The sequence below is a fragment of the Lytechinus variegatus genome, chromosome 1 (assembly GCF_018143015.1).
Source record: "Lytechinus variegatus isolate NC3 chromosome 1, Lvar_3.0, whole genome shotgun sequence".
Lineage (NCBI taxonomy): Eukaryota > Metazoa > Echinodermata > Echinoidea > Temnopleuroida > Toxopneustidae > Lytechinus > Lytechinus variegatus.
The window spans coordinates 84,508,481-84,532,215 of NC_054740.1; the positions used below are offsets into that span (position 1 = coordinate 84,508,481).

The 23,735-nt window shown below is 34.6% G+C and overlaps 1 protein-coding gene across 16 annotated transcripts in view; it reads right to left on the minus strand.

Moving 5' to 3' along the window:
* The window catches only part of LOC121425834 (muscle M-line assembly protein unc-89-like), a 177,513-nt gene that overhangs the window by 19,063 nt on the left and 134,715 nt on the right, over positions 1-23,735 (minus strand). For 12 of the 16 annotated variants that reach the window (XM_041622018.1, XM_041622024.1, XM_041621983.1 and 9 more), the window contains 20 exons: positions 21,381-21,532; positions 20,533-20,790; positions 20,087-20,182; positions 19,180-19,438; positions 18,412-18,649; positions 17,672-17,814; positions 17,004-17,161; positions 15,947-16,063; positions 14,237-14,332; positions 13,611-13,733; positions 10,825-11,055; positions 10,250-10,488; positions 8,786-8,999; positions 8,273-8,405; positions 7,198-7,363; positions 6,596-6,729; positions 5,810-5,870; positions 1,628-1,863; positions 961-1,104; positions 192-279 (listed from right to left, as the gene is read on the minus strand). In XM_041622018.1, the coding sequence (XP_041477952.1) occupies positions 192-279; positions 961-1,104; positions 1,628-1,863; positions 5,810-5,870; positions 6,596-6,729; positions 7,198-7,363; positions 8,273-8,405; positions 8,786-8,999; positions 10,250-10,488; positions 10,825-11,055; positions 13,611-13,733; positions 14,237-14,332; positions 15,947-16,063; positions 17,004-17,161; positions 17,672-17,814; positions 18,412-18,649; positions 19,180-19,438; positions 20,087-20,182; positions 20,533-20,790; positions 21,381-21,532 (3,286 nt within the window). The remainder of the gene's footprint in view (positions 1-191; positions 280-960; positions 1,105-1,627; positions 1,864-5,809; positions 5,871-6,595; positions 6,730-7,197; positions 7,364-8,272; positions 8,406-8,785; positions 9,000-10,249; positions 10,489-10,824; positions 11,056-13,610; positions 13,734-14,236; positions 14,333-15,946; positions 16,064-17,003; positions 17,162-17,671; positions 17,815-18,411; positions 18,650-19,179; positions 19,439-20,086; positions 20,183-20,532; positions 20,791-21,380; positions 21,533-23,735) is intronic. The other 4 variants (XM_041621945.1, XM_041621959.1, XM_041621967.1 and 1 more) reach the window with 4 other exon arrangements.

Genomic DNA, 23,735 nt, shown 5'->3' on the forward strand with positions numbered 1-23,735 from the left:
AGGCTTAAAATGTCAAGCTGATCTGCACAAAAGTTATCACTGACCACCAAGATATTTTGAGAGCTCTCCATAAGAAATTCACACCATCCCCTGGCTCTAAGACATCCAGTAACTGCATAGATTTTGTACTGGGAACACCAGATTTTAGTAACCTACATGTAAAATGTATATGAAAATTGTGAGGAACTTACGCTGAGAGGTATTCATCAAACTTGATAGTTTTCTCAATCCCTCTCATTTCTTCAGGTAGTTGAGTGTCCAGAATAAGTGACTGCTCAGCTGTAAATGTGATAAACAGAAAGTGAGATAATTAAGAGATTTTAGATAGTAAGACAGCCTAACAAAACTACTGCAGTTTACAAAGATATTTGCTCTTTGCACCCTCTACATATGAAATAATCCTGAATCACCCCTGGTGGGTGTTTCATAAAGCTGTTTGTTAAGTTATGCACAACTTTATACATGACTAGAACATGCTTTTAGGTCCTAAGTGAGCTACATATGGATAGTGTGGCACAAGAAAGGTCACCAGTCGTTCGTAAAGCCTTGCGCAACTTTACGAACAGCTTTATGAAACACCCACCAGGTAGGTGTTTCATAAAGCTGTTCGTAAGTTCCGGGTGACTTTAAGAACTGGTGATCCTTTCTTGTGGTAAATAGTATATTTATTGGCGATGGTTTAGTGCATAAGAAAGGTTCACCAGTCGTTCTTAAAGTCGCTCTTATCTTACGAACAGCTTTATGAAACGGCCCCCAGGTCCCTCTAAGCAAGAGGGAACAAGACAGACTGTTGCTTCATGGGGAAACCACAGCAATGCACTGTGCATCCTTGGGTAAAATTTTGACTGGCACTGTAACATTACACACTTTTGCATGAGCTGGCATACACTTCTTCTTTCAAGCCCATGTTCTTGGAGTATGTCGAGAAAGGAGAATCATCCATTTGCTTCCTGAACTTACCCTCGCAAGTCAGCTTTCCGGTTGTCTCAGTCTGACCATACTTGTTGGTTGCTCGGCACGTTATTGTACCAGCATCCTCCGGGTAGACTCCTTTGATGTCTAAGCTGCAGATTCCAAACTCGTATTTGGTTTGTACTCTTGATCCTGGTTTAATCATAAGAGAAGATCAAATTATCAACATAGGTTGGAGCAATGTTACATTTTATTATATCACTATCATTATCAATATAAATTTATTATCATCATATCATAATCATTATCATTATCATCATCATCATTATTATTGTGAATATAATATGATTTATGGCATAAGAGACTGGATGGGAAAGAAAATAAAAACTTGTGAAGAATAGACAATGCAAAGAATGAATTGTATCTGATTTACAAATGAGGTGCATAAACATTCATGTATTTCAGAAAACAATATTTTGTCATACAGTATTTAAACTACATGTAACAATTTGACCCATTTTGATTTTGAATACAAAGGGAATGATTTTATAAATAGAATGAATATGAAAGAAATAAGCTAAAAGATTAACACTCTTCTGATTGTACAATTCTACATCTTAGATCTGTAATTTAACCTAAAGTTTAAAAAAAAATGAAAACATGAAAACAAATTTAGAAAAAAAAGTTAAAAAATGATAATTTTGATTGAACTCACCAATGAAGAGTGGAGTATTGTTCTTGAACCACTCTATCCTCATGGTAGGATCTCCGGCAGGCTGGAGGCGACAGGCAAAGTGTGCACTGGAACCCTCCTTCTTCTTCATGTTGTCATTGAGTGGGACGACGAATTCCGGCTTGACGCTTGATTTCTTGTCAGTTTCTGGTGTGCCATCGTATTGTGTTACATAGCTTGGGATTTCTTCCTGTTCCGGGGGTGGGGGAGGTTTTTTGCTGTAAAAGTGTAGAAAATTGTAATTGTACGTCAAGCAAATATCATCCTCTTTTGTATCCAATACACAATTGGTATAATGTAAAGACGGATCCAAACATCTGTATCAAAATATTCAAATGTGTCAACATAGAAATAGTGTAAATCTTGAAAAAGGGGGCTTGAGTAGACTTCCTCCAAATTCATGTAAATTTTTGAACAAAGTTATAGTCACAGCCTATGTTATCTGAAAAAAAAAGAAATCACAAATACTTATTTCCAGTACTTTGGAAATTAATGAATACCATAGTTCTCATGAAACATTTTTTTAAATAAAAATTGAAAAATAATTGCTTCATAACCCCCAAAAGGTTTTGCACTTTAAAGATTGGAACATTAATATTTGTATTAAAATAATTCCAAAATTAATAGTGGTGGGATTGAAAGAGAAATTTATTGTTAAGTAGTAGCAATGGCTTCATTATACAAAGAATTTAACTATTGTTGAGAAGGTGCTGGATCCCTTACCATAAAGACATGTTATCACTAATATGGTTGTTACCATCGGATAACAAATGTACTTCTATAATAATGATTATGGAGAGCAAAAGATTTCCACCAAGTGAGAACATATAATTTTGTGCATCACTTCAAAATATCTGTATAACCTTTCATTAATATGTGATAAAGAGGGGTGCTTCAAAGAGGAGAGAGGGCATTGCATATCTCCCTTAGTATTTTATAATTTGTAATTGGACTGTAGGAAGAAAATCTCTAACAAATTCATCTTTGTATGATCATCAAGAAGGCATAAGACAATGCAAGATTTAATATAAACAGAACATTGGTTTTTTATATCAAGCAATAGTAAGAAGCTAACTTCTATGTTTTTTCTTATTTCATTTTTTTCGGGGAGGGGGTAATTAAGTTGAATAAAGTTTTTCTTAAATTTTTGCTTTTTTCTAATGAAAAAAAAGATGGAGCATACAATGTACATGTAGGTGAATTTTTGATTCCCAAAATTTAGATGAAATATTTTAGAAGTTATGTATATGTTTATGTAATACAAAAACAGCTATTCTCAAGAACGTTTCATGGACATGAAATGTTGGATGCTTTATCTAATAAGGCTGTTTAATCCTAAAATTCCTGATCACAAATCTTAGATTACTAATCATTTTAATAAAGTATACCTATTGATAATCACACAAAGAATCTCTTGTAGACTAGTATACATTTTCTCCACATACATGTAGAGGGTGGACTGCAATCTCAAGTGGCTAATGACATGGAATAAGACACCAAACATATTGGTCAATATTAGAACATACACCCACAGCATAGTACTTTGGAAAATTTTAACACTTTACTTAACATATCTTTTAATTACCGGTACAACAATATATATGTCATTTCAAGTTGGGCGACTTAGGTCTAAAGTTCACATGAGTGACTACTCTACAAAAACAGTCAATATTTTCAATATGCAATACATATTATTCACACACAATTAAATAGGTTAACGATATTTAAACAAGGCAAAAGAAAATTTTGTGTCTCGCCCACTTATGAAAATAACCAGAAATATCATGATTTGTGAGGGCACGCAAGAGGATTATATCGAAACTTCATTGTGAAGTTACTGGGATGGAATAACACTTGTCATAAGAGCCTTGCACGTAAACTATAATGTTGACCTGAAAATGACCTTTGACCTTACCATGTGACCTCCGACTGCAGCGTAACATGCAGGTTGCCTAAGTACATCTACCATCCAAGTTTTGTTGAAAAGTGACTTACGGTTGCGGAGTTAAAGTCTTGCATGTAAACTTTAACGTTGACCTGAAAATGACCTTTGACCTTCCATGTGACCTCCGACTGCAGCATAACATGCACGTCCCCCAAGTCCATCTACCATCCAAGTTTGGTTGAAAAACGACATACGGTTGCGGAGTTAGGTGTCATAAGAGTCTTGCATGTAAACTTTAACGTTGACCTGAAAATGACCTTTGACCTTACCATATGACCTCAGACTGCAGCATATAATGCAAGTCCACCAAGTCCATCTACCATCCAAGTTTGGTTGAAAAGTGACTTATGGTTGCGGAGTTAAGAGTCTTGCATGTAAACTTTAACGTTGACCTGAAAATGACCTTTGACCTTACCATGTGACCTCCGACTGCAGCATAGCATGCACGTCCCCTAAGTCCATCTACCATCCAAGTTTGGTTGAAAAGCGACATACGGTTGCGGAGTTAGGTGTCATAAGAATGTCTTGCATGTAAACTTTAACGTTGACCTGAAAATGACCTTTGACCTTACCATGTGACCTCCGACTGCAGCATAGCATGCACGTCCCCTAAGTCCATCTACCATCCAAGTTTGGTTGAAAAGCGACATACGGTTGCGGAGTTAGGTGTCATAAGAGTCTTGCATGTAAACATTAACGTTGACCTGAAAATGACCTTTGACCTTACCATATGACCTAAGACTGCAGCATAACATGCAGGTCCCCCAAGTCCATCTACCATCCAAGTTTGGTTGAAAAGCGACTTACAGTTGTGGAGTTATGTGTCATTACAGGTTTGTGACGGACGGACGACATCCCTAAGTCTCGCCTTCACCTTTGGTGGGCGAGACAAAAATTATTTCCATTAAAAAATATGGTCTAAAAGAAATTTACCATACTTAGCACCCAACTTGAAATGACTGCTCTGAAAAAGAACTGGGAATATGTGCTTGTGTACTGGGTACTGTGCGATCAAATACAACAGAGTTTATATGTTGAATTTTATACAAAGAAGTTTTAAAGGATTGGAACACAACATTCAGATAGATCAACTGCTATAAATAACATTAAAATGGAGGGGGTGCTTGTGTTACACTCTTTACAAGCTTTACCCTTGATTGAGCATATATTCCAGCCTGCTGTTTGTTAATAAATAATAAAAATATAAAGCTGTCAATTCAGATTTTATTCAAAGACAACACAAAGTAACTTAAGTTATTGTTATACCAAATTTGACATTTATGAAATCACTGATTGTTTTTTATTTGCTGACCAGAACTATTACGCAACATGCCCTGTAAACACAGAGCAAGGACCACTCTAACAACAAGTAATATATATGGCTGATAAAACTCTTAACCATTTTTTTTTTCACTTCAAATCAACCTGCAAATAAAGGACACTACTGATTATTACACACAACATTTTGTTTCATACTTCAAAATCTCCTTTTTTTAATAAAAAAATATACATCAAATTGATTATACATGACTATTCATCTCCTTCAAGAAAATATTCTGCCGGTTGTATCAAACATTACAGCGGCATTGATTTTCAAAAAAATTATCTCTATCTACCACACACATATCTGCAAACAGGTTTATATCGACCTGCAAATCAAAATATTCAAATCTAATAAATTCTACAATCTATGCGACTCTGTTTACCTGTAATAGATAGCAAATTCCTCCCTGTATTCACACAAACATGCACAACATTCAAAAGAGAATTTTTTATTTAATGGACAGAAAAATGCACTGCAGCTTGCATCTAAATGTAATTCAGTAATAAGCCATCTAATAAAATTCTCCAAAAGTCAGAAGCAACCAATTATAGATTTAACTGGAAATGAAAGCTTACATACAAATCTGTCACTTCTTGCAATTCCTAAAACATGACTTATTGAAATGCAGTACATTAATATGGTTCACAAAACCATTGTCTATGCCCCTGCAGTTTGTACTCAAAAAAAAAAACTTTGTGCCCCCCATTCTTACAATTACGATGAATTACATCAAAAGACCAACACTAACTTTCCAAATCAAGCTTTCAATGTAATGTAGTCTGGCTGGAATGGGCAGCCATTGATAATAATCAAATCTACAAGATTAAATCCTCCCCTCCAACTAATTAAAAAAAAATATTTACTTTATTTTTCAAAATAAATTCCATATTCTTACCTCTGTGTTGGGCGCCTTTGAAAGATGGGAGCTGGCTCATTATCCTTAATCAATTTGTCATCTGAGACAGAAAGAGAAAATACAACAAAAGGGAATTAATTTTACCAACACATGTCACCTCAATGTGAATATCACTTAATATAATAAACATGAATATACATTATTGCAGCATATACTATATACATATAATGTAAATAGTGGTAGTAAAACACAAGCTGTGATTGGCTGGATTTGTACCACGTGACCTCCCTTCAAAAAGTTATATTGTACATATGTACAATATAACTCTCGATTTTTGGATGGCAAAATCCATGATGGGGGGCTTAGATTAAGGGATCTATTTACTATAATAAATAGTGAACGTTCTATCATACAATATTACTGGACTATATGAACTCCAAATATAAAATTATCCCTCGTGCAAGCCTATTTCACCTCGGCCTTCGGCCTCGGTGAAATAAACCTGCACTCGGGATAATTTTATATTTGTCGTACATATAATCCAGTATATTGTACAATAGATTGTACACTATTTATATAGTAATGTATATACTCAGACCTTTACTATGGTTCTAATAAAACTAAGTTTTAAATCAAAAGTTTATGCAATTTATTGATTTTTGTTCCCTTTCAGTTTACAACAACAAAATGTAAAATCTAAAAGTAATGTTAATGGACAATATCAATCAGTGTGAATAAAACACTTATCAAAAAACAAAACCAGTAAAGATCACATCAGTACTACATTTTCATTTTATATTCAAGATAAAAGTGTTTATCACTTACATATCACTTGGACTCTACTTCTACACGAGACGCGTCCAGCCGAGTTGTGTGCTGTGCAGGTGTACCAGGCGCTGTCATGACGAGTGACTCTCTCAATGAACAGCTGGCACACTCCGTCCTCACTCATTTGCATTCTAAGGAAGCAGAAAATATAAATTTTCAATCAACAATATCATGAATTCAAGGCTGGAAAATGTCAGAAATAAAATAAAAAGGGGGAGATTAAGTTCAGCCATGGATAATTATGAGAAGCAAGATGAGAAATAATGCCAAGCTGTTAATGTTTGATCCATCATTTCTCCCAAGGCCCCTCCCTCTTTACTTGAAGCCTTGATGGGGATCTTACCACAGTTTGTCAAAAATTTCTGTCAAGATTTTTTTTGGAGGTGACTTGTCAGATTTTTTGAGGATCAATGAGTCCATTTTCTAGATAAAAGAAGTAAACATAAGAACATTTTTACATTCTCATGCCAGCTTTCATCAGAATGCTACTTGTAAGAACATTACTAGCACTACCAGATTATCCTGTTCAGTTTATGGGAAAAATAGTTTCTTTTTTGATGGCCCTTGGGAGAATTTTTGTAAAAAGAATCAATTCATACCTGTAACCGCCGGCATTAGGCATGATGTGCTTCTGATCCCGTTGCCATGAGACATGAGGGGTGGGACACCCGGTGACCTTACAGGTCAAGGTCACTGCTTCATTTTCTCGCACCGTTGCATTCTCAATACGATCAATGAAGGAGGGTGCCACTAATTGCCTCTTGGCTGCATTCAAGAAATTGAAAACGAATGGCATGTTTAATCACAATGAATACGTTCATATGTAGTAAACTAACATGCAAATGTTAATTTTTCTCCTGAAAATACAAATAAAATTGATGTGTATCACAAATTTGTTATTCAAATACCAGACAATTTGATAACAAATTTATAATTCACATTTTTCAATTTGATATTGTTTCCCCAAAAAATAATTAAAAGCTACATGCATTCTGAAACTGTTATGTTAATAATCAGATCTTTTGAAAGTGAAGCTTTAGATCACGTTTCTGTGATGCATCATTTCAGTGTGCAACATATATTTAAATCTTGCATTCTACAATGAAAATTATGACATAATCATTCAGGAACCATACCCAGTTTACATCATATAGATCTGTTAATCAAAATAGAGAACTTAAGACTTTGTTATGCAAATCTTCCATAATATTGATCACATACAATGGTGCGAAGTTAGTGAACTGCACCAGAAAATGCACACCTTCATGCTGAGTGTTGAGAGAAGACAACACTACAATGATTGGCAAGCCCAGAAAAACAAACTTCATTGGATGTCATATTTTATCACCTGACTTCATATTCAAATATGTAAAACATGGCCGAACTTGAACAAGTGAGATAAGTTTATTTTCTGGTGGGGTTCAATAAGTTCTTAGCACCTCTGTAATATAAATCAAAATCAGTGTAAATGCTCTTTTCATAAGAATTAAAATTGAATGATTCGGAGGTCACCATGTTTAACTAATATCACAGGTGCAATGTCTATGAACTATCTTCCAATGAGCCATTCTGGCACTGATGTATATAACCCTTCTAACTTTCAATAAAAGTAAACTTTCAAAAGCATAAGTAAAACAATATCTTAAAGAAAGAGAACAATAAAATGATACTTACGATCGACATGGAGTTTGACTTGGAATTTGGCCTCTCCAGCCCTGTTACTGGCAATACAGGTGTACATGCCGCCATCTTGAGGGCGGGCGTGGCTGATCATCAGGGCATGCTCACCACCCTCATTAACAATTACCTGGAACAACATAAGAAATAAATATAGAGTGAACGTAATTAGAATAAAAGTGGCAAACACAAAAATAAAACTGTATTATCACTACCATACACCGGTTGACTTCGGGTAAGGGGTGACTTTGGATATTTTTTCAGAATGGTTTAAATCTTTATATGTAATGAAACTAAAATGATCCCCTTATAAAATGCGCAGAAATATATTCTAAAAGTCCAACAGCAAAAAGAATATTATTTTCAAAACTGTCCAAAGTCATCCCAGTTTACAGTATCAAAATTTAACCAATCAACAACCAGCTTCTTGAATTTCGATAGATTTGAACAGAGACCAACATGTTTCAACATGCAATGGGTTAACAAGTTAAAATGAGAGCATCCACTCACTCTATGGTTGGCATCTGGGTAGACAGGCATCTCATTCCTGTACCAGACAAGATCTGGAGGTGGTCGACCTGTGACCCTGCAGTTGAACCTGGCTAGTTTGCCTTCTTTCACTTCCAGGTCACTGGGAATGACCTTGAATGTAGGTTTGTAGTGCTTTTCTCTGACCTCACCGGGTTGCCTCTCGCGATCAGGGAGGTGGTACTCTTCAGTCTCCCTGAAATAAATAAAATGCAATGATAAATCATTATGGAACAAATATCCTCTTGCTGTTTGTAAAATTATACATGACTTTACAGAAGAATGAGTATTAAGTGCCAAACAGGAGCTCAAGTTCAAGTTTTCTTGGCATGTTGACAGTGTATTTTCATAAATTTCAGTTAGATTATGCAAACAAGTGGAATGCCTCTGGCCGTCTCACCTGCATCACGCGGTTCAATATAGCAGCAGTGTTGACTTTGAATACTACTCTAACTCGCACAAGATGTTCAGTGATACATGGTTACTCTTATGTCCACTTTTATGAACTAGACCAATAAACTTACAGAGATATGATGGTTATTCAACAAAAAACCCCATTATGGCCAAAGTTCATTGACCTTTGACCTTGATCATGTGACCTGAAACTCGCACAGGATGTTCAGTGATACTTGATTACTCTTATGTACAAGTTTCATGAATCAGATCCATAAACTTTCAAAGTTATGATGGTAATTCAACAGATACACCCAATTCGGCCAAAGTTCATTGACCTTTGACCTTGGTCATGTGACCTGAAACGCGCACAGGATGTTCAGTGATACTTGATTACTCTAATGTCCAAGTTTAATGAACTAGACCAATAAACTTTCAAAGTTATGATGGTAATTCAACAGATACCCCCGATTCGGCCAAAGTTCATTGACCCTAAATAACCTTTGACCTTGGTCATGTGACGTGAAACTCATGCAGGATGTTCAGTGATACTTGATTAACCTTATGTCCAAGTTAACTAGGTCCATATATTTTCTAAGTTATGATGACATTTCAAAACTTAACCTCAGGTTAAGATTTCGATGTTGATTCCTCCAACATGGTCTAAGTTCATTGACCCTAAATGACCTTTGACCTTGGTCATGTGACATGAAACTCTAATAGGATGTTCAGTAATACTTGTTTAACCTTATGGCCAAGTTTTATTAACTAGGTCCATATACTTTCTAAGTTATAACGTCATTTCAAAAACTTAACCTCAGGTTAAGATTTGATGTTGACGCCGCCGCCGCCGTCGGAAAAGCGGCGCCTATAGTCTCACTTTGCTTCGCAGGTGAGACAAAAAGTAATCTGAACCAAAATGTGTGTCATTAGTAAGAATAGTAATCAACATCTTCATATTTCTCATGTGATTATTGTAAAATGACTGGTATGTATTACTATTATTCATCCCAGACTACAGCCATGGAATTTTTTAAAGTAGCAAATACTCACATGCTGACACGAGCACCAAGAGCACCTTTCATATGGCTGACCTCATCCGATAAATGCCTATCGACCTTGATGCGACCGGTGTTGACTGCCTTGCCAAACTGGTTCCAGGCAAAGACAGTGTAAGCACCCTTGTCTTCAGGAAGGATAGGGTCGATACGGAATTGGGAGAAGCCTTCCATGTAGGAGACGTCATAGCGGATTGACTTTGGAACAGGATAGCCATCCTTGAACCACTGGATCTGTATTTTCAATGAAAGATGGGGAATTGATAGATGTCTCCATGGTGTGGTACACCAAGAGATATATAAAGCTGGCAAATTGATGGAGGCAATTTAGTTTTGAGGAACATTTCTAATGCAACATACAAATTATATAATAATGCAACTTTAATAATTTGAAAAATATAATTGCTTTATGGACAACTAAATGAAATTATTCAAACATTTTTAATCTTCATTTGTTCAGTATTTTTGAAGTAGGGCAACATGAATCTTAGAAGCAGTCAATTCATGATCTTTTGCTCTAAAATATTTGGTGCTTAGATCATAAATAATGAACAAGGGATGAGAACTTACAGATGGTTTTGGTCTGCCTTCTACACGACAGCTAAGAGCAATCTTGCCTCCCTCAGAGACTCGGAAGTTCTTGAGCTCCTTGAGGAAGCGGGGAGCCCTCTGTTGACTGGCTTCAGACGTCTCAAGTTCGGACTCAAGCTCAGTCTCAGTCTCGGCTTCCATTGATTCGCTCTCTTGGGGCTGTTTCTGGTTCAGTAGGCTGGCTTCAAACGCGGCCACATCAAAGGGACCCTGGGAGTTAATGATGATAATATCAAGTTCAGCTTTCATTCATTATCACCTAAAAATATCTTCAGGATATGAGAGATGATTTACACAGCATGATAAATATAATTAAATCTGTTAGACAAAAATTACTTTTGCTTCATTTTGCTACTGTTTCAATTATATATAATTAAATCTGTTGGACAAAAATTACTTTTGCTTCCTTTTGTTACCGTTCCATAGAAACAGTTTTCAAATACTTACATTTTGCTCAAAACAAGGAAAAATTCCATCATGAAATTCTTCCAAAAGTGTACATTTCTATCATAGGCAAAACTTACTATCTTTGAGAAAACAAAATCATTTATACACACAAACTGGAGAACCTATTTTTGGTACCGTAAATGAGCTCTGCAAAACGAATACAGTGATACTGATCTACTACAGAAATGTGCACAACTCACATTGAAATATAAAAAACATACAATCAACACACAAGGTACTACACAAAAAATACAATACACGATAAAACATGTAAAAAGTAATAAATTATACATCTGAGACTTGAAAAAAATATATTCTAGTAAACAACAAAATGTGATATCATACAGGCCCACGATTGGTCAAAGATGTTGGTTATAAATGTTTTTGTGTACATGGATGTGAATGGAAAAGATAAGTGTACTACACAATCCCTAATATTAAATTTGTCCCACTTCAGCTGATTTCTTGAATGGCTTCAGGCAAGCTTAATTCATAGACTTTAAATTTTTCAAAAGAAAAAGAGACGGCCTGAACTCCATTTCAGAAACAGCTATAATCAAATGCAACTTTATTTTCAACCAATCACAAACCTGTATTACAGGTTTGAATGTTTCTGAACATTGCTTTTAATCACAACTCTTTCTGCAACAAACCAACTGGAAACAGAAATGTACCCATTGTTAAAATACTTATAAAAATAATAATCCATTTTAGTGACAATGATACCGAGTTACATATGAACTTAAATATGTTTACTCTGTAGGACATTTTAGAGATATTTCCCAGTATTCTTTCAAATATATTAAATAATATGCAATATATTAAATCAAGATAATTTATATTTTTAAAAAATACTGTGTTTTTTTTTCAAATTAGTTCTTATTCTTGATGTTTTAGCACATCATCTGGAAAAGGCTTTCACATTTCATAGCTCAGCTATGAATACTTGTATTCCATATAAATAAAGCCTAACTTGCTAGAAAACATAAACCCAATCAAACATTACATTTTTTTTCTTTTGATTCATGGCTAGTAGAATAAAAACATCACAACCTACACAAGAACAGACTTTCCTATGCTAACATCACACAGAAAACATGCATAAAATTACCTCACATGCAATACAATAACAAATTCAAATAATGCAGATGTATAATAAACATTTTATCCTCCATTTTCTATAGAATTATTGAGAAATATTAGAGGCAATCAATTAAATTGACAAACACACAAGTCTAAAAGAGCATAACAGTCAGATTTAAGACAACTTGCTATTCTACATGAAACATACATTACATTTTATTCAAGGAGAGATTTGCACCTTTACAGCAACAGTAATATTTCATTACATAAAACATGCCTTTTACACAGAAAACTTTCAAAACAGAAATTTAAGTATACATAAGATTCTAATTCTATCTAAAAAAATGTCAACATATACAATGCAAACAAAAAGAAGTATACACTGCTATCAGGCAAGGACATCCCGAATATCTAAGAGCATTTAAAAACATGCAACATTCATTCTACAAAGAAGATTTCTACATGCAAAGACCTCACTGCATAGCTGGTAGCACTGATTTCAAAATGGCATTTGAGTTTTGTCTTGCTCAATACCAGGGTCCACTTAATGTGAAATAATTGTTATAATTCTCATTTAAGAGAGTTGGCAGATAGGAACAAATGTTTTATCCTCTGTTAAAAGAATATATTTTCATCTTTAGAGGTAATCTCTTCATTAAAAGACCTACTTGTCATTGTAACGATAAATTCACATGGATAAAGAGTGTGTCAAAATTTCATTTGATGAAAAGAATCATCTTCTAAGATTGTGAATGTCGGGTGTATAATTGCAATGGAGATACTTGTATGGAAGATTGATATATCTTATCAGCCAAGTACTTTTATTCAATTTAAATATTGAAATGAATGAACTGAACCAAAACAGAATCATCATCTTTTCTCTAACATTTTGAAGAGACTTGAATATGAATGCTAAGTGTAGTTGTTAAACTAAGTAAATGGTCAAACAACGTCATCGTAAGTGATGGACATAGAGGGGTGATCAGTATATTTCAATTCCTATATCTGAATTCCTATCAATGGGTCTGAATCTACTAGTTGCAAATTGTGATATGTACCAATATTACAGGGAGGCATAAGAAGGTACATATATTTGTTTCCATCAGTTCAGTGTAGTGTGGTCACATAAAAGACAAATGTTAAATAGTATTATCCACAGAAATTGAAATACAGACTGGACAAATAAACAAGCAAGAACAACTTTGACAGAAATGCCACTTAAACATCAGCTCTACCCCTTTATGCAGCTCGAATCCTCTACACACCGCATCTGTAGCATCGTAGTCTTGGGACGACTTCCTCTCCCTGAACTTTATTTCTTTCTCCAAACGCGATTCGAAGGAAGATGCCTTGGAGTCCTGTTTTGTGTTGAATTTGAGCCATTTGGAAGAATTCAGCAATTATACGTAATATCTTTCAGTCATACAATTTACTCGTGCTGTTGGAATTCTTGAAAATTTCATACTACCACAGTGTAGTTCAAAATCTAAAATTGCTTTTACCAGACAATATGCAATGAATAATGAAATAATACTTTTCATTAATGAAATGGTCACAATTAGTCATAATAATACTAGACAAACACTGTATTTATAAAACCTTGCTATAATATAATGTTTCTAGTTTTTCCTTCTGTTTGCCAAAATAGTATTAAAAAAATCAATTAATGATCGATATATATTAATTACACGTATCTCCAACAAAAACTATAATAAATACTTTCCATAGTTGGTATCCAATCAGATAATAATAGTCAATTACTTCACACAATAACAAACTGAGCTTCTAATATTAATCCTTTTTAATTCCAAATACCACGTTAAAGAAACATTCCGTTCACAATCTGAAACAAGAATTGTACCTGGTCAGAAAATGGTCCGCCACGCGGGCCCGACTCCATTTCGCGGATCTCCACTTCTCTCAATAGACGTCTCTCAAAAGGTGACAACTTGCTTGTCTGAAAAGATGGAGCAGCCCATTTTGGTATACTCAAATTGGTTCCATTAAGCATGCAGCTCACTCATTTTGTTTATTTAAGTAGTCAACACACAGCATGCTCTTTAGTGTTTTAAAAGAAATCTATAGCAATTTGACTGATGAAAATGCTTGACATGACAGCTAATGTTTACCAATCTCTACATACATCTGGCATCAGCTTTCATGAGAAATTTGATACTTATAGATGTTTACCCATTAACTGATTGATTACTGAAACCAGATACTACATAATACTACATGAGTATTTGATGGATGAATGGAGTTCTACAAGAAACCTATCAATGCATTTTGGTTTTTCCTTGCCTTAAATGGTAAAGTTATTATCTCACAATCAATGGTCCAATATAACTTGATTCAAGCAAACAAATTTTGCTTGTAAGTCTATTTGATGGTATGGCATAATTGGCTGAGCCCCAAATATGAAAGTATGTGACTGGGATTTCCTTTGATTTTTACACAGTCTGGTGTCAGCAAATTGTAATCTATTTCCCATGAAAGCTCAAGAAAGCATTATTAGAATAACAAATTTATTGACAAACATGTTGATGAAGAAAACACATATCAAATGGAGCATGATTGCATCTCAAAATGCTCATGAAATAACAATGCATATGAATGTCTTATCCCTCTTTTTTTCTACCAGCATTTGTGAAATTTTGTCACATAAGTCAAATACAATTTGATTTTAAAGCAATATCATTATAACTTATGACCATCTGGAGCTTATAAATAAACTGTAAATATGCAGATATGTTCATATTTGAGTGGAATTGCAAAATTACTAATCTTTAATCATGACATACAAGCAGAAAGTGATATCCTTAGTGACAAAAAGCATGCAAAGATGCACAATCACTCATACTTGGAATAAAAGTCTCATTGATTTTAATGCATTATTTTATACTTCACATATGATTCTGCATCAAGGCAAAAACATTTATTCATACCAAATATCGTAACAAAGTCATTTGGGAGTACAATATATAAGATCTTCCAGTATCTGGAAAATAGAGATGGTATTTATGAAAAATATGACCGAGATCTATAGAAGTACTAATGAATGAAACATAGAAACATTCAACCAGTCTTATTAAAGCTATGAACAACAAACTTAGAATTTTTACAAAAATATGATTGTGCAAGTTAAGATCACACAGATCCAAAACACTTAACCTAGTTGAAAGAATGAAATTCCATTTTTAAATTTACACCTTTCGATGGTAAACTTTTGAGCATCTACTTTTAGGAAATAAATTAGATCAAGTCACTCTGAAATCAAGGTCAAATGACAAAAATTCACGACTCACAATAAGTGTGAAAAGGAAAATACCATCAAATAATCTTGGGTTAATCATCTCGATGTCAAGTAAGCTTACAAAGTGTATAATTTTTAGGTGCATATGAAATATATCATATGGTGTGAATAAAACAGCAGAATACAAAATTAGATGAAATGACATGGTCACACAAGGTTATACATGTACACTGCATGTAGAATAAAACACTACTCTACTCATGAACATGAAAAGGGGGTAACACGGTGATGAAGGATGAGAGGCGTGAGGGGGGGTACCTTCCACTCCATGGGGGCATGGTAGATGCTGGTACGACCGATGCGTTCTCGATACTCCACCTCCTGCTGAAGACGCTGTTGAAACGGCGAGAGGCTTGGTCTTCTCTGAGGAGTGTCCTATGATTTACATTGCAACCATGCCAAGGTGTACATGCCAATGAGCACAAGCAAGCATGAATTTTGAAATTTAGAGGGGAACAGAGGTCAAAGGTCAGCTATGAGGTGACGGGGTCCACTCAACAGGCCATGATTTTGTTTGGATTTAGATTGGCAGAATATATCATGCTCTGATACTATTTGAAGGCAGCATTTTATAACAATTATTGCACTGTTTAATTTTTTTTTTATTTTGTCTATAAATACCTGAGAAATTTATGAAGAACATAAGTAAGCCATATGTTTATATAACTTCATCAATCATGAAAACGCGACAATCAATACTTTACTTCTCATTCTCAGAAAATTTATTTTGATTCACAAGAAAGCATCTTCTTTTATTTCCTTCTAAAACATGATCAGATTGACACTTTTCTAAAACAAAATGAAAAATCAACTACAGAAAAGGATGCAGCATATTCCACAAATTTCATGATGCATGCAGGCGACATTTTTTTCTATAATCATTACTGTCATAAATAACAAAATATATAAATACATTCCTTTCTATTGTTCTGTAAACATTTCATTTCTGAAAATAAAAGCCCTTGTACTCAAATTACTCATTTAAAAAAAAATCAAATAAGAAAAATAAGTAATTCTTAAGGTATGGGCATGACCCTTACAATTGGAAAAAAAAAGAAAATTCAATTCACTCTTTCATTTCCCAGAGCTAACCAGAAAATAAACATGGACTATAGAGTTTTGAAGTCATTTCTAAAAAGGAACAGTTGATTAACAGTTGACATATTTCTGGTATTCATACATGGATATGTGCTTTTGAACAATTGGCATAGAACTTGTTATAATCCAATTTTGATAATGTGATTGTCAAATTCAAGATCTCTCAAGAATGTTTAATCTCCTAATCTTCAAGGAAAGCCCAAAGGACAGTACTCACCTGATCAGCATCATGGTACGTAGCTTGGCTTGGTGTGATCTTGCCACCTTTCTCATGGACCTTCGTCTCAAGTTCTTTGTTCACCACATCCTTCTTCTTCTTAGCTTTCTCAATGGCTTTCTGTTCCTCATACTCCTGGGCCCAGTGGTCATATTGAGCTACAAAGAAAATGAAATCATTATTCACATATCACATGGATTCACAGATTAATCAAAGTTGAAAAATTTATGGAGAATTATTATTTTTTCAAAAAGGTTGATAGAGTGGCAACATATTATAATGGTCCCATTAAAACTTACTACGGACTTACATTGTAACTTTCATGAAAACCTTAATCTAAATTGGTAATTGATTGTTGTTTGACATGGTAGTTGGTAGTCGCAATTGATGGCAGAGTTGCCATTATTATTTAGTATTGAGCAAAAGGGACTTGACCATGTATTGAATGCTTTTACATGTAAGTCTATTTGTAGAGTTTCCAGTTTTGATTTGGGGTTCTACTGAAATCGATAACATTGACTTGATACTGCGAAATATGGCAATCATAGCTGATGATTGAGAATGCAACAAATACTAGGAATGCAATGTGAACAGGGCCAGATTTGCACTCAACAGAAGGCCACATCTAGTATTACTATCACATTTTAAACTTAATCCCTGGGTCTTACCTGGAGGAAGAAGAGGAGCAGTGAGGTAGACCTGACCAGCCTTGCTCTTGGCTATACAGGTGTACTCTCCTTTGTCTTCAGGTAACATCATGGTGATGTCAAGAGTGGCTGATCCTGTCTTTTCATCGTATTTTATCACAAACCTAGGCAAAAAGAATGAAATTAAGAAATATTAAGACCTGGCATTAGGAGACTACCAAATTCTGTGCTGCATGTTTTTTTTTTATTCTATTTGCAGTAGTCCCATTATAAAGGTGCTATGTATATTATATTAATATACCACAACGTTCGAGGATCTGGCTAAAACTATTCACATAAAAGAAACATCGAATATACCTTTCTCCCGAGTGCCAACGACTGTGAATGGTTTTAGCTTGTTCCAAGAATGAGTCATTGTATGTTTGTATATCCTGTATCATTTCCCTATCACATTTAATACAAAATAATAAAGAAAAAAAAATTCATCCAACTTTTTGTATATGCTGATAGCTAGCTTGGCAGGCAGCACGGCTTTAGTAGCACCAGTAGGATGTCACAGGCAGTCTTGGGTGCAGTAAATAGACTATGCCTGACATCAGCAAGGAAATTGACTTATTTCATGGCAAACATTTTTTCCTGGTAAAAATACTGTTTTCTCCTTGTGTACACTCTCAACACCACAACCTTAAGCAAGGTATATATATATATATATATATATATATATATATATATAAGGTATATATAAATGAGCAAACGTATACCTGTAGCCAGATTCGATTGGTTGTCCCTGTCTCAACCAGGTGATCTTCGGGGCTGGGTTGCCCTTGACAGTGCAGGCAAAGCGACATCTTCCTCCCTCAGAGTAGCGAGCAGGAAGGAGGGGTTTGGAGAACTCTGGTGGTCCAATGGGGATTTTCTCTGCAGGTGCGGTGTCATTGACTGCATTAACCTGTGCTGGTGGTTGTTGAGCCTGTTGAGCAGATGGAGGTGGGGTTCCGGCTACAAAGACATGCAGAATATCTTATGTGAGATATATAAACCAACATGCATGACAAGATTCAACACAGAGAAGAGAATAAGATTGCAATAATATTGTAAATATTTGTAAACAAAGAAAAAAAAAAACAATAGGATTTCTCTCTCCAAGGTGTACATGTATATCACATGCCAGTCATTAGACTCAATATCAAATTCCTATGTTGGAAAAGACCAATTAGAAACTTTTGTGCAAGGATTTCTTGATTAAGTCACAAAGCAATTGGTACAATCTATGAGTAAGGCTGTTATCTTATTTTGTGATTATTGAAGAGAGGAAAGTAACCTTGCTGTGAGTAAAATGATTGAAAATGTCTTTTTCCTTATTGATATGGGATCTTGTGCCTCAGTAAGTATGTAATAATGTATTGAATTTTTAAGTGGATAGGGAAAAACACAATTAGATGACTAATATAAATAGATGACCAATTAGATGAAATTCTGTATCATTTTCAGAATAATGTGAACAAATAAACTCCAAAATGATGACTTACGTAAAACTCTGACATTACAGGAGGTAGATTTGGTACCCTTGCTGTTTGTTGCAGAACATGCGTACTGTCCGGCATCGTCGTAGAAGATTTCCAGAATTGTGAGCGTGCTCACGCCATTCTGGTATTTGACCTCAAAGTCCGGGGAAGGGGTCATCAGGGCGCCCTCTCTGTACCACTTGACATCTGGTTGAGGTTGGCCCTTCACAGCACACTCCAGTTTGACGGGTTTACCCTCTTTGACAGTGATATCTGAGAGAGTCTGTAGAATAAGGTGATAAGGATTGAAATCAAATGAGCCATATGTTTCAAATCAGGCCTGGGGCTGGTTACAGAAAGAGTTGCCATCAATAGCAATTTGACTTTCAACCAATCAGAAGCATACATTTGGAACTTAACTCAGCATTGCCCTGCACGTCACTGTTCTGTTAACCTTACCATCACCATCAATGAAAGGTAAGATGCTACTATCAATAGCTCCTGAAACAGTGCCATTTGTTAAGCTAGGATAAGATTTACCATATGTTTTCAGAATTTGTAATTGACAACTGGATGTGGGACTTACAGTTCCCAACAAATATGTGTATTTTTATTCAGAGTGAAATTGCTTTGTCCATTTTTGATGAAATATTATAAAAAAATGTCCTTTGACAGAAGGCATTATTCATAAAATGGTGTAGATCAAATAGCACGCTCAGAGTATTTGCAAGTATTTGTAATTGCAATTTCGGCAATCTTAATGCGGACTATTGAATTCAAGATCAAACATATATTTTTTTGTTCAATTATTCGTCTCAGGCCACTGAATCAGACCAACTCACAAGTTCATTGACATTTTACACAAGACATAGTACCTAGTTTCAAAGGAAACCTTTGCTAGCCATACAATATTTTGGAAACAATTTGTTACCTTGGTGAAGACAGGTCCTGAGGTTACAGCAGGTGGTGGTGGTGCCGATGGTTTGGGCGCTGCTGCTTCCGTTGGAGCTGCCATCTTGATTTCGATCTACAATAAAAGAACAAGAGGAAAACATTATAAGACACTCAAATACTTGCTCAATCCATTATCCCACCGCTGCCACAATATCATTAAGGCTTGTTCAGAAATAGAAAAAAGGCATGAGAAATCACTTTGCTGACAAAAGGCTATGAACCTGTCAAATCTCAAATAGTTAGCAACATTATGTCATGCATTTTTAGGTATAGCTTTTGACATGAAACTCTTTTATCTGAGAGTTGCAATGCACATTTATTAAAACAAAATGTTGACCACTAACTTTTTTTTTTCCTCACAATCATTGCAAGTATGATGAGGAAGAAATTTAGATTAAATAAGTATTTCATTTCAAAACTCACCGTCTGCTGGACTTGTGCTGCTGGTGGTTTTGGTTGTTCCACTTTTTGTGTTGCTGGTGGTGGCTGTTGCTTTGGTGGTTCTGCTTTTTGTGCTGGTGGTGGTGGTTGCTTTTGTTGCACTTGTGGCTTTGGTTGTGCTGGTTCTTGTTGCACCTGTTGTTGGGGTTGTTGCTGAACCTGAGGTTGAGGTTGAGGTGGTGGGATCTTAACCTCTGCCTCAGGTTTCTTAACCTCTGCTTGAGGTGCTGGTGGTTTCACCTGATACATGTACAAAAACATAAAACAATGATCACGGTAGGTGATGATATATGAAAATTGTAAGTAAAGTTAAGGGACTAAATACAGTGCTATTTTATCAAACCTTATTATTTTAGCGATATTACATATTTGTTCGCACAGATATCTACCAAACATGCAGATTATGGCACTTAAATATTCTCCTGTCTTGACAAGGGGCTTCCTCTTTTAGACCTTATAATATATAAGGAATTCTTCCCCTTAGTACCAATTACACCAAGGTGGAGAGTGGTAAATGCAGATTTGTCTTCCATAGACCTTATAGAAGCAGTGTGACTAAAACCCTGCCCTCATTGATAAAAGTCAAGGGACTCATCCATTGTTCCACAACAACTCTACATAATACAAATAAAACAATTCCTTAAACTATAGAAGTAATGTCATGTTGAATGACTTTAAATGGTAAGTAATCATGATTATTGGAACAAATATAGTAGTCATAATAAATCTTATGATGGAGAGGAAAATTAGATTAATTCATGTCTTTTTTATTTCAGAATGATTATAAGGTGGGAGGATGTACACGTAGTTGGCAACTTAGAAGACCTTACCTCTGGTTGTGGCTGTGGTGGTGGTTGTTGGGGTTGTTCTGCTTTCTTCTCTTCTTGTGGTGGTGCTGACTCCTCCTTCTGCTGAGGTTGTTGCTGCACTTGTTGTTCTTGTGGTGGTGGTTGCGGCTTAACCTCTTCAGTAGGAGCAGTTCCTGTTTGTCAAATACAAAGGAATGGCTTCGTCAAACAAACGACTCAACAATGCATGCAAACATCAACCATGGAATCGTGGATACATGCCTGCAATAGAATATGATTGATTTCCTTCAGTATTTAAAACTCATCCTCATACAATATGACCCACTGTCTACTAAATTTTGTGATTCCAAAAGACCTTGCAGCGAGACCAACTAATTACAGTGCTTAGGAATCAGGTAAATTCTTAGTCCTTGTGCTTTACTTTTTTAAATAAGCCAAACATTTTTTTCTTCGCAGAATCAACAATGCTAAGAAAATTACACATGTTTATGTAGATGCAACATTTATCCAAATATATTTTACATCTCACAAGTCAAATTCTTAATCAATGAGTTATTAAATACAGAAGGAAATTGATTCATTATCCATGTATGAGTGTCTGTAAATATGTTTTTCAATGCGTTGGCATGTTCATGACTGGCATGTCCATGAAGTAAGAATTCACATATGGCTATGAGTGTTTATGGAAAATCCAGCATGTTCAATGACTCTGAAATGTAAATAAATGAGAATTCATCAATGCATTTTTATACATGATATTGAAAGGGAAGGAAAGGGAAGAAAATAATGTATTAGCATGTATGGTTTCAAGACCATGTGGAAAGTTGAAATGTATATGGCCTTATAAATCGACATAAACCTTCAATTGCTTATAGACACTTTAAAATATCCTGTATGAATGCGCTTATGAATGTCAATGCAACTGTTTACATATTATAAGAGATAATGTGTGCAGTAATTAATATATTTTATTGATTTACACACCAATTACTTACATGTAATATGAAGAATTCACTATACAGTACACATTATTATTTTCATATCAACTATATGCAGAAATAAAAGACATGAACCACTTTTTTTTGCAAATCATGAATTGTGGATAACATTCCTCATTTGATAATTCAATGGCTATCTATTTAATGTTGTACTACTCCATATTCTATAAACCTGCGAACACACAGAGAATTTACTTATAATTTAAACTGTGAAATGATTAAATGAGCTTTACCTAGCATAATTTAATAATAACAAATGCACATTCTATTATTTCTATAAGGTTGGCAGTTTCTCTCATTAAAATAATTACAATGGGATCTTTTTACAACATGCTCTTTTCTGTTCAAAAATGCAAATAAAACTATATGTCTATTGAGTATTAGACTAAATTTGTAAATATTAAACAGTCAAAATAAGTTGTGTTAGACTAATTCTAAATCATACACTGTATTTACATAACCACTCTACCGTTTCATATTAAAGGCATAACCATGCACCATCCCATAACATACTTTGGAAACATCCATTATCATCTAAGGCATTGTCAATCGCCTTATCTTCAAATTATGGCCAATCAAAAAAATTATCAACAGATATTTAAAACCTATTTTGTTGTTTTATTTCTACATTTGTGGTAAATTGCATTTTTTTAAATTTTAGTAGAGTTGTATCCTTCCTAAATTTGGGAAAAAAATTATCCATCAATCTCTCTTATCTCTTTCACTTATGCAATTGTTCCTTCATTTTTTGGTTTGGAGAAATAGGAATCACACATCTTGATTAAATTAAATAAAAGTGGAATAAAAAGAATACAAGTAAAACCAAGGATAACTTCTCCAAAACATGGATAAAATATGTGATAAATATGGCAGAAGACATTCTAAAGATAACAACTCAAGGTAAGATACTCTAGCTAGTACACCAAACAAATTGAGTCAAATATTTTTTCACACAAATGAATGTGCATCAGCATTTAAAAAAATACCAGATTACATGTAAGCATAGATAGATTTTCATAACAATATGATTCAACCACTTCACAGATTCATATTTTCAGGATCTTATACGGTCTCCATCAGTGTCTTTTTTTCATCTTCAAATAAAAGGTAGTTATAATGTTGGTGCTAAATTTTTCAGTCAATCATTTTTAATTACTTATACATTTTAATTACGTTTCATTCCCTTTTGAGCAAACTCTTAATCACAAAAGTAATGACTTATTTCATGAAGCTTAAAAGCACTATGACAATTATGGAACCTATGAAAAATTGATAAAGAAAATTATATTGTAAATGCTAAAAACTTTCATAAAAAGGCTTCTAAGTTACATTCATCAAAACCTTATTTCCAATTGTTTTCAATCCTGATTTTATATTT